The sequence below is a fragment of the Neopsephotus bourkii genome, unplaced genomic scaffold (genome assembly GCF_033783945.1).
Source record: "Neopsephotus bourkii isolate Nb327-2 ecotype Australia unplaced genomic scaffold, CSIRO-AGI_Nbou_v1 NB_107, whole genome shotgun sequence".
Taxonomy (NCBI): domain Eukaryota; kingdom Metazoa; phylum Chordata; class Aves; order Psittaciformes; family Psittacidae; genus Neopsephotus; species Neopsephotus bourkii.
The window spans coordinates 13,158,932-13,178,517 of record NW_026900624.1 but is presented as its reverse complement, the minus strand read 5'-3'; the positions used below and the strand labels follow the sequence as shown (position 1 = coordinate 13,178,517).

The window sequence follows — 19,586 nt, the reverse complement described above, 5'->3', positions numbered from 1 at the left end:
AAAATCTCATTATTATTGTTCCAAGTTTGAAAGTGACTTTTAGATGTTTACTTCATGTTGGAAAACTGAATTGGGTGGACAAATTAGAAAAGGTATTTTGGCGTACTTTGTCACACTTAATACATTACATCCACTAGAGATTTGATGCATATTTCTATATGCATTTAGCATAGGGACACACTGGAACCACCACATTCAGCAATGACACTTCTTGGTCTATGAATATGTGATATTTGTGACACGGTCTTACTTATACAGCAGAATAAACTGCTCCTTTCCTTTGGGTTGCAACCTTATGCTTGAAGATGCAAGTTTTCTAAGTGCATAAGATTTTTGCACTCATAACATGGTCAAGCTGATATTATTTATTTGCTTTCCCCTACAAAATACTGCTTTCCAGCTACACAATTCTTACCAAATACATGCACCACAATCTGTGCTATGGAAAACCTTCAGCTTAATCCAACACTAAAAATAGCAGCAAATATGACTTCAGCATGGTCATTTGACTGTCCGTCTCCAGTAAACGCTTTACACACAAAGGCATCGTGTACATTTGTGTTCCAACTGAGTGCTCCAATTCCATATGTCACTTGAATCTGTTTGTTTCAGGTGCTGCTGTTACTAGCTGAGTTCTTCTGAAAGAAGTCCAATAAATCTAAAGGTTGAGAAAGAATGAAATACAGGAAACACTGAATACTGAGGGAACACGGGGTTTCCTGCTGATGGCTTAATCAGACTTATGAGGTCTTTGCCAAAAAAATATTTTACAAATGAATATTTTGCTTTCAAAACAGAACAAAAGGGCAACTCTTCTGCAGGAATGAGCACTTCCTCCTGTTCAGTTTCCTGATGGGCCTCCAGAGTGGTGACGAGCAGGGAGGGTAGGTAAGTTTTCAGGATAGAAGTCATATGTGTGCAAATCACTGACTCCAAATTTCTGAAACAGAAATAGGCTTCTCTGGAAGCATTTAGACAAGCTCTGCCTTTTAGCTTTCTAGCGTAAAACCATAAAGTTCTTTATGCTGAATTTACAGGATGAGAAAATTTAGCAAAATTTAAAAAAAAACAGTCCCCACATGATTCTAACCAGAGAACTGGAAGATGAGTAATATTTCCCTTTTTACTTCTTCTTTTAGCATTAAAACTAGTTCTTTTAACCAAGAAGGTTTGAGATGAGATGGTGGTGGAAAGAGAATCAAAGATTAGAGAGAGGACAAAAGATTAGGCTAAACACATTTAAATGCATAAGTTTAAATGCAGTTTCCCAAAATCCTGACTCTGAAGCATTCCAAGTGCACAGAAAAAAATATCTCTTGACCATCTTCCATGCCTTTTACTTTGATTTTAGGTCCAGGACATGAATACATATTTTAAACAAAACTGAAAACCTCAGAAAACTTAAATATTTCACTCAAAACACCAAATAGGCAGCTGTATTTACTGTTGTATATTCAATAAATCATTGTGTTTCTCTCCTTGCTTCCTTGTTCTCTCAGCAGTCTTTAGCAGAGGTGATTTAGCACTATTTTTTATCTATCTATCATGTAGCTGTGCAACTTGAAAATGACAGTATATTTTGTAAGGCCTGCTGTTAAAGACAGCACCTTCTTTTTCCACATGAAATAAGAGATGTATATATTTTCTTTGTTAATTATGAGTATATGGATCCTGCTGCAAGAACATTTTTCCCCACTTGGATTTAAAATTTTATGATGCAGATGGTTTATTGACTGTCTGCCACCAGGGTAAAGAGCAAGACAATGCAGAGAAGAAAACTCATTAAAAAGCAAAGATGTGACACTCTGTTCAAGGTTGCATCTCTGAGCTTTGTCAAGAAAGGAGCTACTTCTGCAGCTATACATCAGTACGAAGCAAATGAAAGCAGTAGAAGAAAACTAAGTGAGTAGATCTATTTGTCTTTAAAACACATAGGCACTACGTGTTTGGTAGATCTACTGAGACAAATAATCATGTTGGAAACAGTAAAGAAATTATTTGCCAAGAAGCACTGAGAGGGGCCTGTGAGATGATCACTTCTTTTGTAACATCATGCCATAGGTACAAGGCTTATATTCTGATTTTAGCAGACTTTGCACTGAATTCAAAAGGCTAATTATATACTTTCGATTTTTTTATCACAGTGAAAAACATAACCTCAAGAATGCAGAACTGCCTGTGCTAAGACCTTAGAGCAACAACAGAGAACTAATTGCTAATCTAGCAGTAGCTAGCAAAAAACCCCGTTTACTCTTTGCCTTTTTCAGTGTGCAACAAAATCCAAAGATTTGCCTATGACTATTGTATAACTCAAAATGAGCCAGTTCATTCAACTGAGCTATTGTATGCTGCCTTTTGAACTTTGTCAGTTTTAAATGCTTTCTGCAGCCAAATGACAGCAGAGATGATTTTGCTTTCAAGACAAATTGACATTGAAGTTGTGGTAATTTTGAAGGACCAGACTTCATAGGTAGCTGTGCAGAATGTAATGGTTAGCCCTATATGCGTTATCCTTCCCACTATTCATGTTTTACCTGCATCCCCTGTAGACCAGTCAGTGCTGAGATCCCAGGTAGTATTTCCATGGCTGCTTAGGCCCTGTGCTTAGACTTAGAAAATGCAGCATTTCCAGACTAAGAGATAGCTGTGTGGCAAGACACTCTGCTGTCCCTACTTATCTAAATTACTTTGTCATATACATAATTAAAATAATGCCCAAAGAAGAGGTAAATGCCCCATCTTTTGCAGTGTTCCAGGCCAGGCTGGACAGAGCCTTGGTCTAGTGGGAGGTGTACCTGCCCATAGCAGGGGGGTTGGAACTAGATAACATTAAGATCCTTTCCAACCCAAACCATTCTAGGGTTCTATGATTGCTAAGCACTCATTTAGTAAAGGAGACAGCACACTTGTTGGCTGTTACTACTGCACACTTCCAGTGCACAGCTTTATGTCTGAAATAAACATAATTAGAGACTTGCCTAAATATCTTCACTTTCCAACAGTTTCATTTTTGTTGAATGTCTCAAATTAGTACAAAATACACACAGGAACACAAGTTCTAACCATAAACCTGACTGCTCCTGAGACGTTTCAAAGAACTCTCTTGTTTGCTAGTGACATGGAAGAAAGATGCTCTCTCTGAAGCAGTCTTCTCTTTGAACAGCCTCTTAAAGAGCAGCAAAGTGGCAGGAGGCTTTGCATCATTAAAGGCCCTTTATTTGACAGTTGTTGAGACGCTTTGTGCAGTGGCTTACTAAAAAGATACACTACAGAAAAGGTCAATAGCAGCAATATTTATTCCAGTTGTGAAATTCTGCAGCAGAATGGAAAAAGGATTTGAGAAATCAAAGAACCGCATCATGTGTGATATGGATTATTTTCAAGGCCAATGTCTTAGAGGAATGCAGCTGCAACAATACAGTAGTAGCTGGACTGGCATTCCTAGGCATTAAAAATTGCTGACTTTCCTCAATGAAGATGTGTTGTGTATTTGCCCTCTGTTTTTTTGAGCCCATAAGGAATGCAATTACATTTCAAAGTTTTTTTTCTCTAACCAGGAGGACTAGAAATATTTTTGTCTTTTAAGGGAGGCTCTGATTTGATTGAACTTTCAGTTATCAGCAGGTGGAGAGTGAAATTAAATAAAATATTTGGAGAACTATTGCAAGTTGGGAGCTCACATCTATGAATACCTAATGGATAAATTTTGAAAACATGCTCTTATAAGCTGTCATTGATTCCTGTTTCGGGGAGATAGGTATGAATCTTTACAATAGAGTTCCAGAATCACATACTTAATTTTGTTTCATTTACAAAAGAATTTATGAGAAGTGTTTGCATAGGAATGCAAGGGCTGAAAGAAGAAAGAGGAAATTAAGTTGTTTTTAATTAAAGCCCTAGGACTCTGACTGAACTAAGACTCAGGATAATGTTTTGCCTCTTGCAAATTCTGGGCCAGAACTCATCCCCACTGTTGTATGTCCCAGGACGGGGCTCTCTACAGAGCTCTGCACCCTAGTGCCTGTCTGAGTAGCTCACTTGCTCGACCATCACAGGATCCATCACTTTCTCACAGATGTAAAATTTGTATTCACCACACTGTGCAGTGTCTATGTTTGCACCTTGAAGCCACACACAATCTAGAGAAGGACTTGAGCTGGCTCGTTGGATCTGAAACCTGTGAAAAAAAAAATAGCAGAGATATTCATCAGCCCATGGAAAAAGTCACAGTCTGATACAATAATTCCTGACTGCTGCTACCCGTTTGACCCATAAGTTCTCTGCTGGGGGCTTGCCTAGGTTGATGAGTGAATGATGATGGGAAACCTGTCTGCTGACAAGCAGGCAGGGCAACAGGCCATTACTGAGTGGAAGTTAAAGGTTGTTGCTTCTGACTCAGAACAAATATGCGTGGACATGGTCTGCTCCCATCTGTGTAAGGACTTACAAATCAGAGGAGAAAGCTGATCCATCCTCCCACAGCCAGGTCCCCTCTGCTCTGTTGCGAGACAGCCCAATCCAAAAAATGGAAGAACTGTGAGACAGTGCTGATCGCATTATGAAGTCCTGTGGGGAAATTCAGAGCCTGTGAAACACATCCCTGCTTCAGTCACAACAGCATATGATTTGGAAAAGCCGAGAAGCAAATGAAAGTGAGTTGCTCACACCTGTTTCCCAAGTGAATCTGGACCCTGACTTCTACTTCTGGTCATCAGTGCTGTTTTGGACATAGGGAAAATGAACCTCCTGAAAGCTTTCATAGTTCTCAGCTAAAACCACAGTTCAGATGAGATAACCAAAGCTAGAACATAAGCTGGATAACAACTTCCTTTCAACACTCTGGTTGCATAAGCCAGGCAGGAAAAGGCCTTTGAATCATTTGGTATCATTTTACACAAGAAATTCAAAATACAGACAATAAAACCATAGAGTTCAAGACATGATCATAGAATCATAGAATGGTTTGGGTTGGAAAAGGACCTTAAGACCATACAGTTCCAATCCAGATGCCTCACATTAGACCATGTCGCCCAAGGCTGTGTCCAGCCTGGCCTTGAACACTGCCAGAGATTGAGCATTCACCACTTCTTTGGGCAACCTGTGCCAGTGCCTCACCACCTCACAGTAAAGAACTTCTTCCTTATATCTAACCTGAATTTTCCCTGTTTAACTTTGAACCCACAACCCCTCGTCTTATTGCTGCAGTCCCAGATGAAGAGGCCCGTTGCCACTAAGAGTCTGGGTAGAACTTCCTTTGCACTCAAGAGCTCTTCTGGTTGTGCTTTTTCTGTTACTTCATCTACAATGTGACAGTCAGAAAAAGATACAGATCCTCTTCTGCTCATATGGGAGAAGACACCAGGGAGCTGGCCAAGCTGGTGAGCTTTCTAGTTGTGGACAGGCTCCTGATGTTTGCTAAATAGCTTGCCCTAGTAAGAAAACAGAAGAGTTGCCAACCGGTACTACTAGCTCAGTTATATTTGCCCTGAGGTGGGACGGGGTCTAGACACAGACCCAAGTTGGGTCTTCCGTGAAGTCAGTAGAGAGGCACCAGGGAGGGTGCAGCCACAGTACAGGAAGGAGGAATCCAAAGGGGCATGCTCAGTTTTTGCCCCTGGTCCAGCACATACATGCCATAGCATACTGCACCAGTGGAAGGATGGAATGGCTGCCTAGGCCACAGTAAAATGAAGACTGTATAGCTAGAGAGAAAAAAAAATATGTATCTTTACCAGCTTTTCCTTACTCTCTATCTTAAGAAGTCTGGACTCCAGAGCCAAGCATTTTGCCTTGCTTTCTTGCCAGGTTTTCCATTCCTCTGAAAACAAGTAGCAGTTCTCCCCGTACTGTAGCCAGTTCTCAGGGCAATGAATACATTTATGTCCTTAAAAACAACAGAGTACCTGATCAGGTTTGTCAGTGACAGCAATCTCTAGTGGTCTAGTGGATCCCTGCAGGATCACTAGAGCAATGCAGAGCCTATCACAGAGGAGCAACAATTCCTCCTTCATTCTGCAGACAAATTCACATCTTCATTGGAGACTTAATAAATCCAGTTGCCAGAAGACCAGAAAAACATCTCTAAATGAAAATCAGAAAAAAAAAAAACCCAAACAAATAAAAAAGATTTTTTGAATATGACCAGGAATCCTGGAGGTGCTGGTAAAATACAAATAGAGGAAATTTTGGAAGCTTATGCCATGTGCACAGACATGGATCTAGGTTCATGTAAAAAAAATCCCTAGACTTTCAGTCATACAGGTGCATCTCTGTTCATGTGAACATACTTTTAACTTCTTGTTAACATAGAATCATACAATGGTTAGGGTTGGGAAGGACCTTAACAGTTAAGTGCTTTACAATTCAATTTATTCTTTAACTTTCCTTACAGCATTTCATGCTTGCTGTGGATTCAGTGTGCAGACCTTGGATAGGGATGGCCAGCAAGTGAAAGATGTACCCACTGTTGTTAAAGAAAATGCCTTTCAGACAGCTGCACTTTGACTCTATTCTGCCACATTATTTTGTTAGCTGCCTGTTGGAACCCTGAGTAGTACTGAAGCCAGAAGGAACTCAAAATGATGGATTTTTCTTTCACTCCTGCACCATTTGGGGAACTCCATTTCTAGCTGGAAACCAAAATAATTGCAAGCAGCAAGAAAACCTGTCAGCCAAAATATTCTGAAGGCCTCTGGGAACTGGGTCCCAACCATAGGATGAATCATATTCATGGCTCTCCAGTTCACAGGACCATTTTATACTGTAACGAACCAGTGCCAGCTGGGAATTTCAGGACTTAATGCTGAATGGCAGTAGGTAACACAGAACAGTGCACTTGACTCTTACAAGTACCTTATGGTTTGTGTTAAATTGAAATGCAGACATCTACACAGATAATAACCTTGCCACTCTCTCACAAGATGCTAATTTATTATGATCAATTTCTCTCTGCAATATGATAATCCAGCATATTCAGCTAATACATCATTAAAGTTTCACATCATTATTTTGCACAAGAAAAAAGAAGAAATTACCTTCTGCATAAAGTCTGTAAACTGTTAAAGCCGGTGATTACGATCACATTTGGTAGAGAGCAGCAGTACTTACAGTGCTGCACCCATTACTGCATAATACAATGAAGCTGTCTTGAGAAAGTAAAGCTTTCCAAACAATTAAAGCCAGTAGGAATTTTCCATCAAAACATTTTTACTATGATTTCCTGAAACCGACTGTGAAAGAAGGAGCAGTAGCATCAATGAATCATCAATTAATTATTTTTGCTTAGAAATTTGTTGTTGTTGTTGTTTATAAAGTGTCATAATTTTCTGAATTAAAGTATTTGGTTTAGGGTATAAACCAGCTCCATTATAAAAATTCCATAAACATACTTCAGAAAGACTCATGCTTAAAAAATTATCAAAATGGAAATGCAGCTTGAAGTTTGTTTTTAAATTAAACCATTCAGGGTTATGTTAGAGATTTTGATTTGTCCTTCCAGTATGGTTGACAGAAAAAGAAAAAGAAATCAATCTGTGTCTACCATAAGCAATACAAAGATCATCTTCCCATCACTGTGTACCTCTGTGGGTGGCAAGTTGCTTTACAGTCTCTGTCAAGTTCAAATTCTGAGCCTGGAGGAGCTCTAGCTGCTGGTTGAGGCTTTCCATAATTGCCTTTTGCAGGGTGAAGTTTTCATCCCTTTCATGCATAAGGTGGGAGACCAGGATGACTTGAATCGCAGAAAAACAAGAAGGAAATTGTTCCATCAATATTAAAGATAAACTGCCCAATGCAACCTGAATAAATTTACCAAAGACACACGTACCTCCCCATAACTGAATATACCTGACCTACTTACAGTTTGTGCACACCCATAGGCATGACATAATACATACCAATCTCAAAGACTGGGAGATCTCTTGAGTGGGTAAACTCTCCCAGCAAGGGCCAGTTTTTTTTCATCATTAATTTCCTAGCTAATCCTCTTCTTTAACCAATTTCCTAGGCTTTTAGTTTCTCATACTGAACTCTGAACACTCCTGTGACCATACTTACACTTGGCAGCCAAGACTCCTGCAGCTGCCACTGAACTTAGGCAGAAGACCCCAAGCATCACTGTAGCCAGTCGCCAACAGGAAGATGGGCTGGGGGAATCTGAGGCAAACAAAAAGAAGCGAAGGCAGCAAGAACAGGAACCTCTCATCTTTGTATCTGCAGATCCTACGATGCACAAGACAACATGAATGGTCGTCAGCCCAGTGAATTCCTGAGTTTCAGACTGGTGTGCGGTATTACATTATGAAAACTGTCCCCTTGTTAGGCCATTGCCAGTACCCCAACTCCTTAGCAGTTGGGGGCTGGAAAGGGAGCAAGTCATGGAGACTAGCTTAGCCAGGAGCTTTCCAGAGAAAATGAACTGGACAAATAAAGCTGAACAGCACAGGACTTCAGATGTGGGGAAAGAGCATCAAGGAAGTATTTGTGCTCACAACATGGCTGAAATTTTCATATGTAGCCAGATATCAGGGTATTTTTACTTTTGAGTGCCTAACCTGACAAGAAGGAATGAATTCACTGTTTCAGAAAATAACCTCAGAAATAGTCACCAATGAAAGCCAGGCCCTTGTAAAATAACCTGAAACTAGTGTACGTAGATGTGAACAAGTCACAGCTTCACAGAAACGGTCTCACACCTGGAAATGCATACACCCATTCTTGCAATACGGGCAAATGCAAGTGCCCGTGTGAATTTACACAGTCCCAAAACTCAGGGGAAAGGACTGTTTCCAATTTATGACTTTTGTGTTCTTTTACTAGAGCCCAGTCTTAAATGTCAGTAGGAATACTAATATTATGTTGAAGTCACCAGCAGAAATACCAGCATATCAACCTGTGGTATTCTGGCATTTTATTCCCTGTGTTCCCTAAACCTTTAACCAAAGAACCCTACTAGATTACTGGGCATTCAGGTTCAGCTTCCAAGGATAAAACTCAAGGATGCCTTAAAAAGTGGGAATGAGATAATCACGGGCTAGTCAATAAGGGGAAATTTCCTTCAGAAACAGTTTTTTAATCTACTAGATAAAGTCAAATTTATCAAATCCATCACCAGACATTTAGTCAGGCTAGAACATAATATTCCCATTGCTTTGCCACTACCTTCCATACTGAGCAATCCTAAAGCACTAATGCAAGCATAAAGAATATAGATTTGCAACCAGTCACATTCCTCCCTTCCTCTGTGAAGCTATGTAGCATAATTTTTATGATTTTAAAGTACAAAAAGGTTTTTGTCCATCTATTCCTTTCCTTAAGAGAAAACATCTTTTTCCCTAGCATTTACTTTCAGTTTGTCATATTTAAATGAGTAAAGCTGAAAGACTTGCAAATTCCCTTTGGCAGATACTTCATTAAATTCCAGGAGCTGACACTTAATGTCCAAACGGAACACGTCTATTTTTACTTACTGTATCCCACAACCTTATTTATATCTCTCCTCTCAAACTGAAACAGTTTTTCACATTCTCCACCCTTCTATTCCTTTTAATCTCCTGCTTTCTTTCTTTTCTCCCTCCAATTTCTTAAAAGACTGGAATCCAAAGGGCTCCCAGGAGCCAGATTCTTCTTGGTGGGTGACATCCTCCTTTGAGCACCACATCAGAAATGTTCTCCAAGGTAAGAATTTGCCTTAGAGAGAACTCCCCCTTCAGCACCACCATTACCTTTTGCTGTGACAGTCTGGAGCTCCTGGTCCTGAGATTTTTCCAGTGTCATGAATTTCAGGTCTGCATAGGTCACTTCTTCACTTCTCATTTCTGACGAGGTTACAGGACAGTTCAAAAGTTTAATTAGTCCCACAGGAGAAATAGGGATAATCTGATCTGGCTGGGATGAAGCAAACCATCAGTGTCATTGAGAGCTAACAGAGTGATTCATGCAAAAGTTGAATTATTATTTTTTTTTTTGCTCATGCTAAAGGATTTCATGACGCAGTGATACTGGGGGTTGTTTACATGCAGCAGAGTCCCAGAATAGTATTTAAATATCCTCTCCATGTGCAAAACTTCAATGGGTCATGGAAATCTTACAGTTCTCAGTTCCTGGAACAGAAGCCTAGAGTTCCCTAATTTGAGTACATCCTTTCTGTAAAAAAAACAACAAAAAAACCCCCAAAACTAAAAATAAATTAGAAAAAAACACAAACCAAAAAAGAAGGGGAGATGTGAAAAGGAAATTACATTAATTTTTGATTGAGTCTAAACAATTCCTTGAAGTTTTTCAGCAGCAGGAGTGTTTGTTTCCTGGGTTTATTATACAGTGATAAATATTCAGTAAATTCAGTGAGAAGGGCTCCTTGATTTCTCAAGTGGCACAGGAGAACTGGAGCCAAAATGAAGTGAGCAACATCCTGATACCCTTTATTTATTGTTTGTAACCACACATATCACATTTATCTTAATGGGGTACCACACTGACTTGTCACAGTCATTGCCCGTTCCTAGGACACAAAGAAATTAATCCGGGTTTCCCATCTGCTGTTCCAGCTATGACTGCACTGTAAAAGGTAATAAGCTGAAGATATCTCCTGAACTAATGGGGAGTCTGGGTAGAAAATTCATGTACCAGAATATGATGCTGTGCTCCTGGACTTGCTCTGGGCTGGAAGTAGTCTAGGCACAGGCACATGATAATCCCTGCGTTTAGCAAGAGTGATTGACAGAGCACAGCAGCATACCATTTCCTCTAGGGCTGCTGCTGCATCCAAGAAGGGTTGTCAGCTTTAGCAGCTGCACCATGCTCTTTGGAAATTTGAGCACTAGGAGTAAGATGGAGAAACTTAACTGGTCCTACATTTCCTAGTATTTCTAGGTTTGATGGCAAAATGACAGGAATGAGATCTGAATTTTAATTTTTACTTCATATGGCTCTACTTCACACAGCTCCAGAACTGCTGCTCTCACCAGCTGTCAACTCAGGAACAAGCACGAGCGCAGAACACAGCCCCCCAGCACGACATCTCACCAGGGCTTTGCCAAGCCCAGGCTACTGGAGATAGAGCTCCCTGGGTACAGGGCAGAAGACATTCACTGACTTACCTTACCATGGAAAAAGCACGTGCAGTGTCTTAGACTCTAACATTTGGGCAGACAAATATAGACAAATAAATATTAACTTTCAGGATTGCCTTATGTTGCCTTCAATGAGCTGCATACGGCTCATTGGAGACAGAGATTTTGAAACCTCTGTCACATTTTTTGTCAAGGAGAGGTAACCCTTATGTCCTACATATGTCCAGTGTGAAAAGAGCATGTGTGTCGGTTTGGGCTGGGATAGATTAAATTTTCTTCATAGCAGCTAATATGAGGCTATGTTTTGGAATTGTGCTGAAAACAGTGTTGTTAACAGAGGGATGTTTTAGTCATTGCTGAGCAGTGTTTACACAGAGTCAAAGCTTTTTCTGCTTTTCACCCTATCCACCAATGAGCAGGCTGGGGGTATCAATAAGTAGGGAGGGGACACAGCTGGGACAGCTGACCCCAGGGATATCTCATACCATTCGGCATCAACATATGATATGGGATATGCTCAGCATATAAAGCTGGGGGTAGAAGAAAGAAGGGGGGGCTGTTCAGTGTGATGTTGTTTGTCTTCCCAAATAACTGTTATGCATAATGGAGCCCTACTGTCCTGAAGAACATCTGCCAGTGATGGAAGTGGTGAATGAATTCCTTGTTTTGCTTTACTTGTGTGTGTGGCTTTTGCTTTACCTATTAAACTGTCATTACCTCAACCCACGAGTTTTCTCACTTTTGCTCTTGTGATTCCCTCCTCCATCCCACCAGGCAGGAGTGAGTAAGCAGCTGTGTGGGGCTTAGTTGCCAGCTGTGGTTAAGTTATGACTGCATGAAATGTGGGAGGGAAGTGTTCTGCTTCTTTATGCACAGTTTATTAAAAAAGGATCTGGTTTTGCTTTGCAAGAAACAGAGCCCTTTTGGACTATTATCAACCAGTGTAAAATACATGAAAGCTTTGATAATCATGTGTCTTACGTAATAGATAATAAGTAAGGTGTCTCACTACACCTGCAGAAGTATCGAGGGCTCTTCTGGGCCCCAAATGTGTTTCCATACTTTATATTTCTAAATGTCGATGGGGAAGCATTGGGGATGACTGATCAAGCTGGCTCTAGTGGAACACTCCTTTGAAGAGTAATAGGAAACAAGCAGTAATTTCTCAACAACTTCTAGGAGCAGTATAACAGCAGTTTTTCAGCTCGTTAGGAAGCTTTACTCCCAGTTAAGATCGTTCTACCTATGAAATGAAAATCAGAACTGGCTTGAGCTGCATCCCTTGATGCAACCAGTAGAGGGAAGCAGAGAGGACACAAGTATTTTCTGCTTTCTCTGGCATCCAAGGAAGGATCCGTTCAACTCACAGATTCAGACTATGGAATGGACTCTAAGATTTTAAACAAAAACAAAGAAGAGAGAAAAAGTCAGTGATGATATATTTTTGTTTAAGCAATTCTCTAAAAGTCTGATCACTTTTTTAAACCTTTTGAAAGGTGGTAAGGGGAAAATATGAAAGAGAAAAGTCACTTCAATAAAGCATAAAGCAAATAAAGATAGAGATAATTGAGGCAAAATACGAGGGTTATGTGAAGAAATTTAAAGCATTCTTGAATGATAGCCTAGCAAGGCCATAGGTGGATTACTGGAAGCACAGTATTAACGGCAATGCCATAGAAATAGAAAGAGTGATCAGCAAGATTCATCAAGAACGAGTTATGATACGCACTTAACAGCAGGGGGCACTGTTTTATGCCACACGAATGATTTTTCTTTAGAGAAATTTTGGTATTTCTCCAGTTTAATCCGTCTAGAATTTGAAATCCTTATGAATTTCAAGTAAAAATCAAGTGGTAATCTACTGAATTATTACACTGACATTAAAAAGCCCCCAAAAAACACTTTAAATTTGCACTTTCTTTCCATATTGAATCCTACTAGTTTTAAAAGTTATACATATAAAAAAGGCTACTTTACAGTTCTGCTGGGTCTTTTCTTCTAAAACTCTTCTAATACACAAAATAATTTAAGGAGAAAGACAAAGAAGGAGAGAGACAAAAACAGTATTGGGCAATTCTCATATAAATATAAAGCAAATACCTCATGTTTCTATGTTTCTTATTTGTCCACCAGGTCTCAGAAACATTCTTCTAGTAATCGAGTGGGACGGATGGACGGACGGACAGACAGACAGATGGATGGATAGATTAGATAGATAGATAGATAGATAGATAGAGATAGATGACAGAAAAACTCATGCTAAGGGATGTTTATACTGCACCACTGCTTTTATAATTAAAGAACGGTAAACTTTTTTTAGCCTGCCTTGAAAGAGTACATTATGTTTATGAGTCCATTGGTCCTGCTCTGCAACTCTAAAATGCATCACCAGGGCTAATGATTCACCAGTTTAATGTGAATGCATTGTGACTGCAACACGGGGCAACAAGTTTCTCTAGCTTCTATCTTGCCCTTAACATATATTAATGTACTAGTCCCAGGTGGTTCCCGAACACAAATAGTAACCCATTACTGCAGAACATTTTCTTTCTCTTTCAGCTGTTTGAAAGAGAAGGTGAACACAATTATATGCATGTAAATAACACTCTGAATAGCCACGAGCAGTAACAGAAATCTAAAGCAGCTCTACAAGAGAGAAAATTAATGGTTCATTGAATGCAACCTACTAATATAACCAGCTGCAAGACAGACAGTGTCCAGGTCAACATGTATTCCCTGTAATGCACAACACTGACTGGGCCTTGGCTGGCCATGCAGGAAGTTCAGGTAAGAGAGGGATGGTGGAGGAGCCTTAAAATAGGAGATATAAGATGTGCTGCATATGCATATATATATGTGTGTGTGTGTGCATATGCATACATATATGATACAACCTATGATATATATGCACAGATGTGAGAAAAATAAATGCTACAGCTGAGCCCAGGACAGTTACGTGCATATCTGTTGCATTCATATACACATATATACATATAACTCTCCATATAAAATGCTGTCTATAATTATTATATTGAAAATTCTTTCACTTCAGCAGGACCACCTTGCTTGTAACATGCACTCTGTATGTTGACCCTACGGCTAAAGTCAATAGATTGGATCCACAAAGGCGGGACATTGTGAGGGCAGGGACAGAAACAGTACTGGAGGAGGGAGAGGAATCTAAACTTCATTTAAACAGGTCAGTAACATGACCTTCAGTCCACCCACCCTCAGGGTATGGGTGGGGAGATGAATAATTGGGAATGAACAAACTCAGAGACCCTTTCTGCTCACAGAAGGGAAGGGTCAGGTCTGCAGAGATCTCATGATGCCCTTCACTGAACTAGTTCAACATCTAAAGTAAGAACTTGTAGCGACCGCTTTTCTCCTGATCTGACTGGAAGGCTTTAGAGATCTCTTCAAAAGAGGGAGAGAAGCAGGCCCAGAAAATAACAAAAGGAGACAAACAGAAACAAACGCGAATTGCCAGGGACAAAGAGGGAAAGAGAGAAAGCAAAAACCTGAAGGGCAGAGAAGAACAGACCCAGAGGAGGAGAGGAAGAGATAGAACAGGAAGAAGAAACTGAACTCAACACACAATAAGAAATCTGCTCCTTCTTCTGGTCAGTGGACTGGTGAGGAAGAACAGAAACTAAAGGACAAGAAGACAACAGCTTAAGACATCAAGAGGCCACTGAACTACCAGCTCTACAGGGATGCATAGCCCAGTCATGATCTGCTTTGGTTTAGGGTGTTTCTTATGGGTAAGTCGCATCTCAGGTTCCTTTTCACAGGATCTCTGCTCAGTTATGAAGTTGCCTTAGAAAGATGGAGGAGCATTAGCAATTGACAGTCACAATAATTTCCCTGATATTAGAAAGAACTAGACATATAAAAGGCAGACATGCAGTAAAGAAGAATATTTGCTGCTATTCCAGAGATGATAACACAGAGATCAGGATATCCAAAGAAATTAGAAGGCTAGGAGTGCTGGAGGGTCCAAGCAGAATTCAAGTCAGTATGGGTATAATATGAAGCAGGACATTTAAAGGTTCTTAATATTTGAGCATGGAGAAGGATCTACATCTGTAAGGGGAGGGGGAAGCCTGTGGTGAGGGTGAACATAAGCTGGGGTGTGTTCTGGGAACAGTCCTAAGTAGGATTTTAATGACTACAGGAAGTTAAGATATGAAACAATGCAGTTGGTATCACAGTAACTTCAAAACTACAGCAAAATTTCTGATGCATACAAAGAAAGGTAAATAACAATAAGTCCTTACGGTAGGAGATTCAGACTGGTAACGATCCAGGTAACAAGGCTGTATATGACAAACTTAATTCACACTATTTGTGCCTTGTTTGGTTTTCCCCTTCTAGTTCTCCCAAGTCAGAGGTGAGGAAAACTGTCTCAACACTGAACTGTGAGTACTTGTCTATTTTACACTTTTTTAAGAAGACAACTACAGACAAAAGCAATAGTAGACATCACTGTTATGATGTGATGGCTGACAATGTGATGGCTGCAGCTTATTTAACTGCAACTACTGAAAACGCACATAAAATCTCCACCTCTTTGAATGTGAAGTATATTAATTACTATTTTATTGAAAGCATACTGATTATGCTATACTGTTCCTGCTACCTTTTGTGTAACTGTAATAGTTAAGAGCTTTCTGGTGTCATTTTGATTGGCTGAAATTATGAATTTGGAATCGACTATTCCTTGAAAAATATGGTTTGAAATACACTGCTTTAGTGAATATTACTCTAGGGAATGTCATTTGTAAGAATAACAGAAATTACGTTCTGACAAAAGCAAATATGAATGCAGATCCCTAAGGTTTGTAAACAGGCGCAAATATCAGGAGAACAACAAAGAGATAAAACCAAATAGAAGGGAAAGTCTATCAGGGAGATTGATGAGGTTGGTCAACTCTATTCTCCATGAAGCACAGTAAGTTTCTCGTCCTTGTGCCCTTTAGAAGGTGGATGGTAAGTAAGGAGCATGGGAGGAACCTGAAGAGTGTATGGTAGAGATCCTCCCATACATTTCGTATTCTATGGCTAACTATTTCTTGTACCCTCTCTTCCTCAGCTGTTCAGGTACGGAGTGGGACCACTTGTGGTATATCTGGTAAGATGGCATATATTTACTGTAAAAATCTGCATCTGTGGACAATTCCAGTAGCAAACAGTGGGATTAAATGTGACCTGCTCAAGTGTGATGCCATCTCCCACTTTTCCTTGGGACGCTCTAACAGTCTGCAGTAGCAAAGCAACCCCTTACATATTGCATTGTCTTGAACAAATCTTGACATGCCAGACTCCTTTTTTATTCCACATATTTTTTCCGATTAACAATACCAGTAAAAAATCTGTGGCACAGTGTGCCCTTTAAAAGGCCCATTTTAAAAGTAATTTTAGTCTGATTCCTTAGTAATTCTCATCAGGATAAGATAAAAAAAAGATGGACATCTACAAGGCTGCATTGATCAGTATAGCCAGCAGATTGAGAGATGATTTTTCCTCTCTGCTTGTCACTCCTGAGGACACATAGGAAATGTGTAGTCCAGTTTTGGTCCCCCAGTACAACAGACATGTTGACAAACTGAAACAAGTCCACTGGAGAGCAAATAAAATGGTCACAGGTCCAGAGGATATGATGTATGAGGAGGGTCTGAAAGGACCAGGTTTGTTCAGTGTGGAGGAGGCTAAGGGAGCAACCTAATTGCAGTTTTCCACTACCAAAAGTGGATCTTGAGAGAAGACAGAGCCAGAGCCTTGTCAGAGATGCCCCTGCAGAAGGACCTAAGCTGACTGACTAAGCTGCATATGGGGAAATTCTGATGAGACAGAAGAAAAAATGCTTCCCCTCAGGATGGTGAAGCACTGTAACAGGTTCCTGGAGGGGATATGGGATCTCCTTCCCTGGAGACTGTCCAAACTCTGCTGGACAAGGCCCCAGATTACTAGACTTTACCTAGCATTGAAATTATCCTTGCTTTATGCAGGGAAAGACATTAAGAGGTTCCCTGCAAATAAAATCTTTCTGTCCTAATCCTGTGTCCTCTCCCTTTCCAGGCTGGTTGTGGTGATTGGTGGGCTGCTGCTCCTGTGTGGCCTTCTTTCCATATGCGTGAGATGCTGTTTTCATTGCCATCACACAGGAGAGGAATCAGGTCCTCAGCCCTATGAGGTTACCGTCATTGCTTTTGATCATGACAGCACCCTCCAGAGCACCATTACCTGTGAGTTGGCTTTGACAGAAGCTGGGGACCTCCATATACCCTGAAGTGAGGGGCTGCACTGACTGCAGCATCCCAAGGCTGACAGAGGGAATTCATGGCAGAATGCAGGGCAAGCAGCATCTGTACATAGCACAAATTAAGGTGTTCACCAGACTTCATGTAGCAAATGCAGCCAGATAGTGAATCAGCTGTGAGACATGTTTGGATGGAAATGGGGCAGCTAAGAGCCTTGGTGGCATTTGAGGAAGGACTGACTGTGGGATGTTGCTGATGAGTGTTCACATACACCTCTTTTAGTGAAGAATGAAGGGGCAGGAAAAGTCAAACATTTAGGTTGTGGGGAGAGAAAAGCCAGTGTGCTGCAGATATATTTGTCCTCCTCTAATCATGTGGTGCTTTCAGGATGAGGCAAACAGCTTTTGTCTTCTCCCTTTCAGCTCTCCACTCTGTGTTTGGGCCTGCTGCCAGGAGGATATTAGCAGTGGCACACTCCCATAACGCTGCACAGGGAACACCATCCCTCTCGGCATCAGACACTCCTCCAGTCTACGAAGAGGCTCTGCGCATGAGCAGATTCACAGTTGCCAAGGCAGGGCAGAAAGTGCCAGACCTGGATCCAGTGCCAGAGGAGAAACTGCAGGCATCTGCAGATGGCAAGGATGCCCAGTCAGCCCTCCCAGGACACTAGTGCCTGTTTCTACTGAATGGCAAATAATACAGAACAGTTCCATGCAGAGACTAATTTTTCTGAGCAGGGTCAGGAATATCAGATTAGCTTTCTTAGTCTAATGAGAAAGCGAAAAAGAATAAAAATCCATATATTTTCAGATCCAACATATTTTGGTGGCCTCTTTTGACACTTCCTTCAGATAATTAGCTATTGACATTCTCTATGCCCATTTATTACATACACACATCACAACTACAGTCTGCACAAATAAGCAGGGAGTGGGACCAAGGTGCTGACCCACTTTACAGGCTACTGACCTGCAGGGAGATTGCAGATGTTAGCTCATTCTGCTTGCCTCCAGCCTAAGTTTCCTGGGGATGACAGAATGATTTTCACAACAGGAAAAACAAAGACATGTGAGAAGGTCTTGATACCAAATAATAACACCAAACTTCTGGAAAATGCCATTTATAGTACATTTAAAAAAAAAAAAAAAAAAGAATTTGTGTAGGAACACAGTCTGCATGCAAACAAGACAGAATACATTGGTAATATCTGCAGTATAGGCCTTAAATGCCCTACAGGATATATAGAATGAAGACAGTCCAGTTCTGAATAGGATATATAGCAATTATGAAATAGTAGTCACAAGCTTTTATATTTTAATTTAAAAAGATGATGTATGCACTAACAGATCAAAAGGGGGGGGGGAGGAGCAATGACATTACCCCTGAAATAAAGCTCGATCACATTTTTCTTGTATTCATATTTTATCTTTTATTAATTATTGTTACTGGTGCTGTCAAAAGCAGATCAAATTAAATAAGGCCATTTAAAACACTTAAGTCATTTCCCAGATAGAAATAATTTGAGTCTTTCCTTAGCAATACAAATATGCTGAATAATTCAGAAATATTAATCAAACTCTGTGGATCACCATAGGTACAGACCATCTGTAAAATGTTTTCTTGCCCTAGGTATTCATAAGAAGGTGATTCTTGAATTACATCAGTATTGTCTCTACCCCATGTTCAGCAACTGAAAACATTAACACAGAAAGATATCAAATAACACACGAGAAGCAGCCATGAATGAACTGCATGTATATGTTAATGTTGATATGAATGCACAGGTCATGGATATATCTTTCTTAAGCATGTGCATAGGTCTTCCTAGTAGAATACCCGAATTCTCACTTTCCTTCATATGCTGATCTTCTTGCCTGTGAAATACAGAAAATATGGTTATTTTGAAGGTAAAGAGTACAAGGACCAGGTCCCCAGGTAGGTTTTGGAACCTAACTGCTCTTTCAATTACAACCATAGAGAATTTTAGAGAAGGTTGGTAAGATAGCTTTGGGGATAGCATAAAGCCAAAGAATGGTTAGAATAACTTCGATGATGTGGGAATTTAATGAGGGTCTTGATTTCCTAGGTGACAAACCTCTGCCTCGTCATTACCTAACTGTACCATTAATGAGAGGAAAACTGGCATGGAATGAATGTGACATTAAGGTTATGTCTATTCTTCTATATGGCACACTTGAAATAATAGTAACAGCTGTTTGTAGAACATCTACCAATGTGATTTATTTCATCA

At 40.2% G+C, this 19,586-nt stretch overlaps 2 protein-coding genes across 3 annotated transcripts; one reads left to right on the top strand and one right to left on the bottom strand.

Moving 5' to 3' along the window:
* Nucleotides 1-3,981: 3,981 nt before the first annotated feature.
* LOC133217008 (oxidized low-density lipoprotein receptor 1-like) lies at nucleotides 3,982-10,101 on the bottom strand. Of its 2 annotated transcripts, XM_061362140.1 has the most exons (5): nucleotides 9,723-10,101; nucleotides 7,580-8,154; nucleotides 5,733-5,884; nucleotides 4,448-4,566; nucleotides 3,982-4,177 (listed from the first exon to the last, which is right to left on the bottom strand). In XM_061362140.1, the coding sequence occupies exons 2-5, from the start codon at nucleotides 7,764-7,766 to the stop codon at nucleotides 4,015-4,017; spliced, it is 621 nt and encodes a 206-aa protein (XP_061218124.1). In that variant the 5' UTR covers nucleotides 7,767-8,154; nucleotides 9,723-10,101; the 3' UTR covers nucleotides 3,982-4,014. The 2 variants fall into 2 exon arrangements, with proteins under 2 accessions (XP_061218124.1, XP_061218130.1); XM_061362146.1 differs by lacking the exon at nucleotides 9,723-10,101 and having other exon boundaries at nucleotides 7,580-8,343.
* Nucleotides 10,102-14,345: 4,244 nt separating this feature from the next.
* On the top strand, nucleotides 14,346-18,661 carry TMEM52B (transmembrane protein 52B). The gene is made up of 5 exons (XM_061361506.1): nucleotides 14,346-14,833; nucleotides 15,447-15,490; nucleotides 16,165-16,203; nucleotides 17,151-17,317; nucleotides 17,755-18,661. The coding sequence occupies exons 1-5, from the start codon at nucleotides 14,786-14,788 to the stop codon at nucleotides 18,003-18,005; spliced, it is 549 nt and encodes a 182-aa protein (XP_061217490.1). The 5' UTR covers nucleotides 14,346-14,785; the 3' UTR covers nucleotides 18,006-18,661.
* Nucleotides 18,662-19,586: the final 925 nt, after the last annotated feature.

What these genes read in the sequence shown, in the direction of transcription:
- LOC133217008 (XM_061362140.1), bottom strand. Translation starts at nt 7,766, where the DNA reads ATGGAACAATTTCCTTCTTGTTTTTCTGCGATTCAAGTCATCCTGGTC. An exon ending in GCAACTTGCCACCCACAGAG is followed by an intron (nt 5,885 to 7,579) that starts GTACACAGTGAT and finishes GTTGTTTTTAAG; the next exon opens with GACATAAATGTATTCATTGC. An exon ending in TCAGCTTTCTCCTCTGATTT is followed by an intron (nt 4,178 to 4,447) that starts GTAAGTCCTTAC and finishes TTTTTTTCACAG; the next exon opens with GTTTCAGATCCAACGAGCCA.
- TMEM52B (XM_061361506.1), top strand. Translation starts at nt 14,786, where the DNA reads ATGCATAGCCCAGTCATGATCTGCTTTGGTTTAGGGTGTTTCTTATGG. An exon ending in AACTGTCTCAACACTGAACT is followed by an intron (nt 15,491 to 16,164) that starts GTGAGTACTTGT and finishes TCTCTTCCTCAG; the next exon opens with CTGTTCAGGTACGGAGTGGG. An exon ending in GACCACTTGTGGTATATCTG is followed by an intron (nt 16,204 to 17,150) that starts GTAAGATGGCAT and finishes CTCCCTTTCCAG; the next exon opens with GCTGGTTGTGGTGATTGGTG.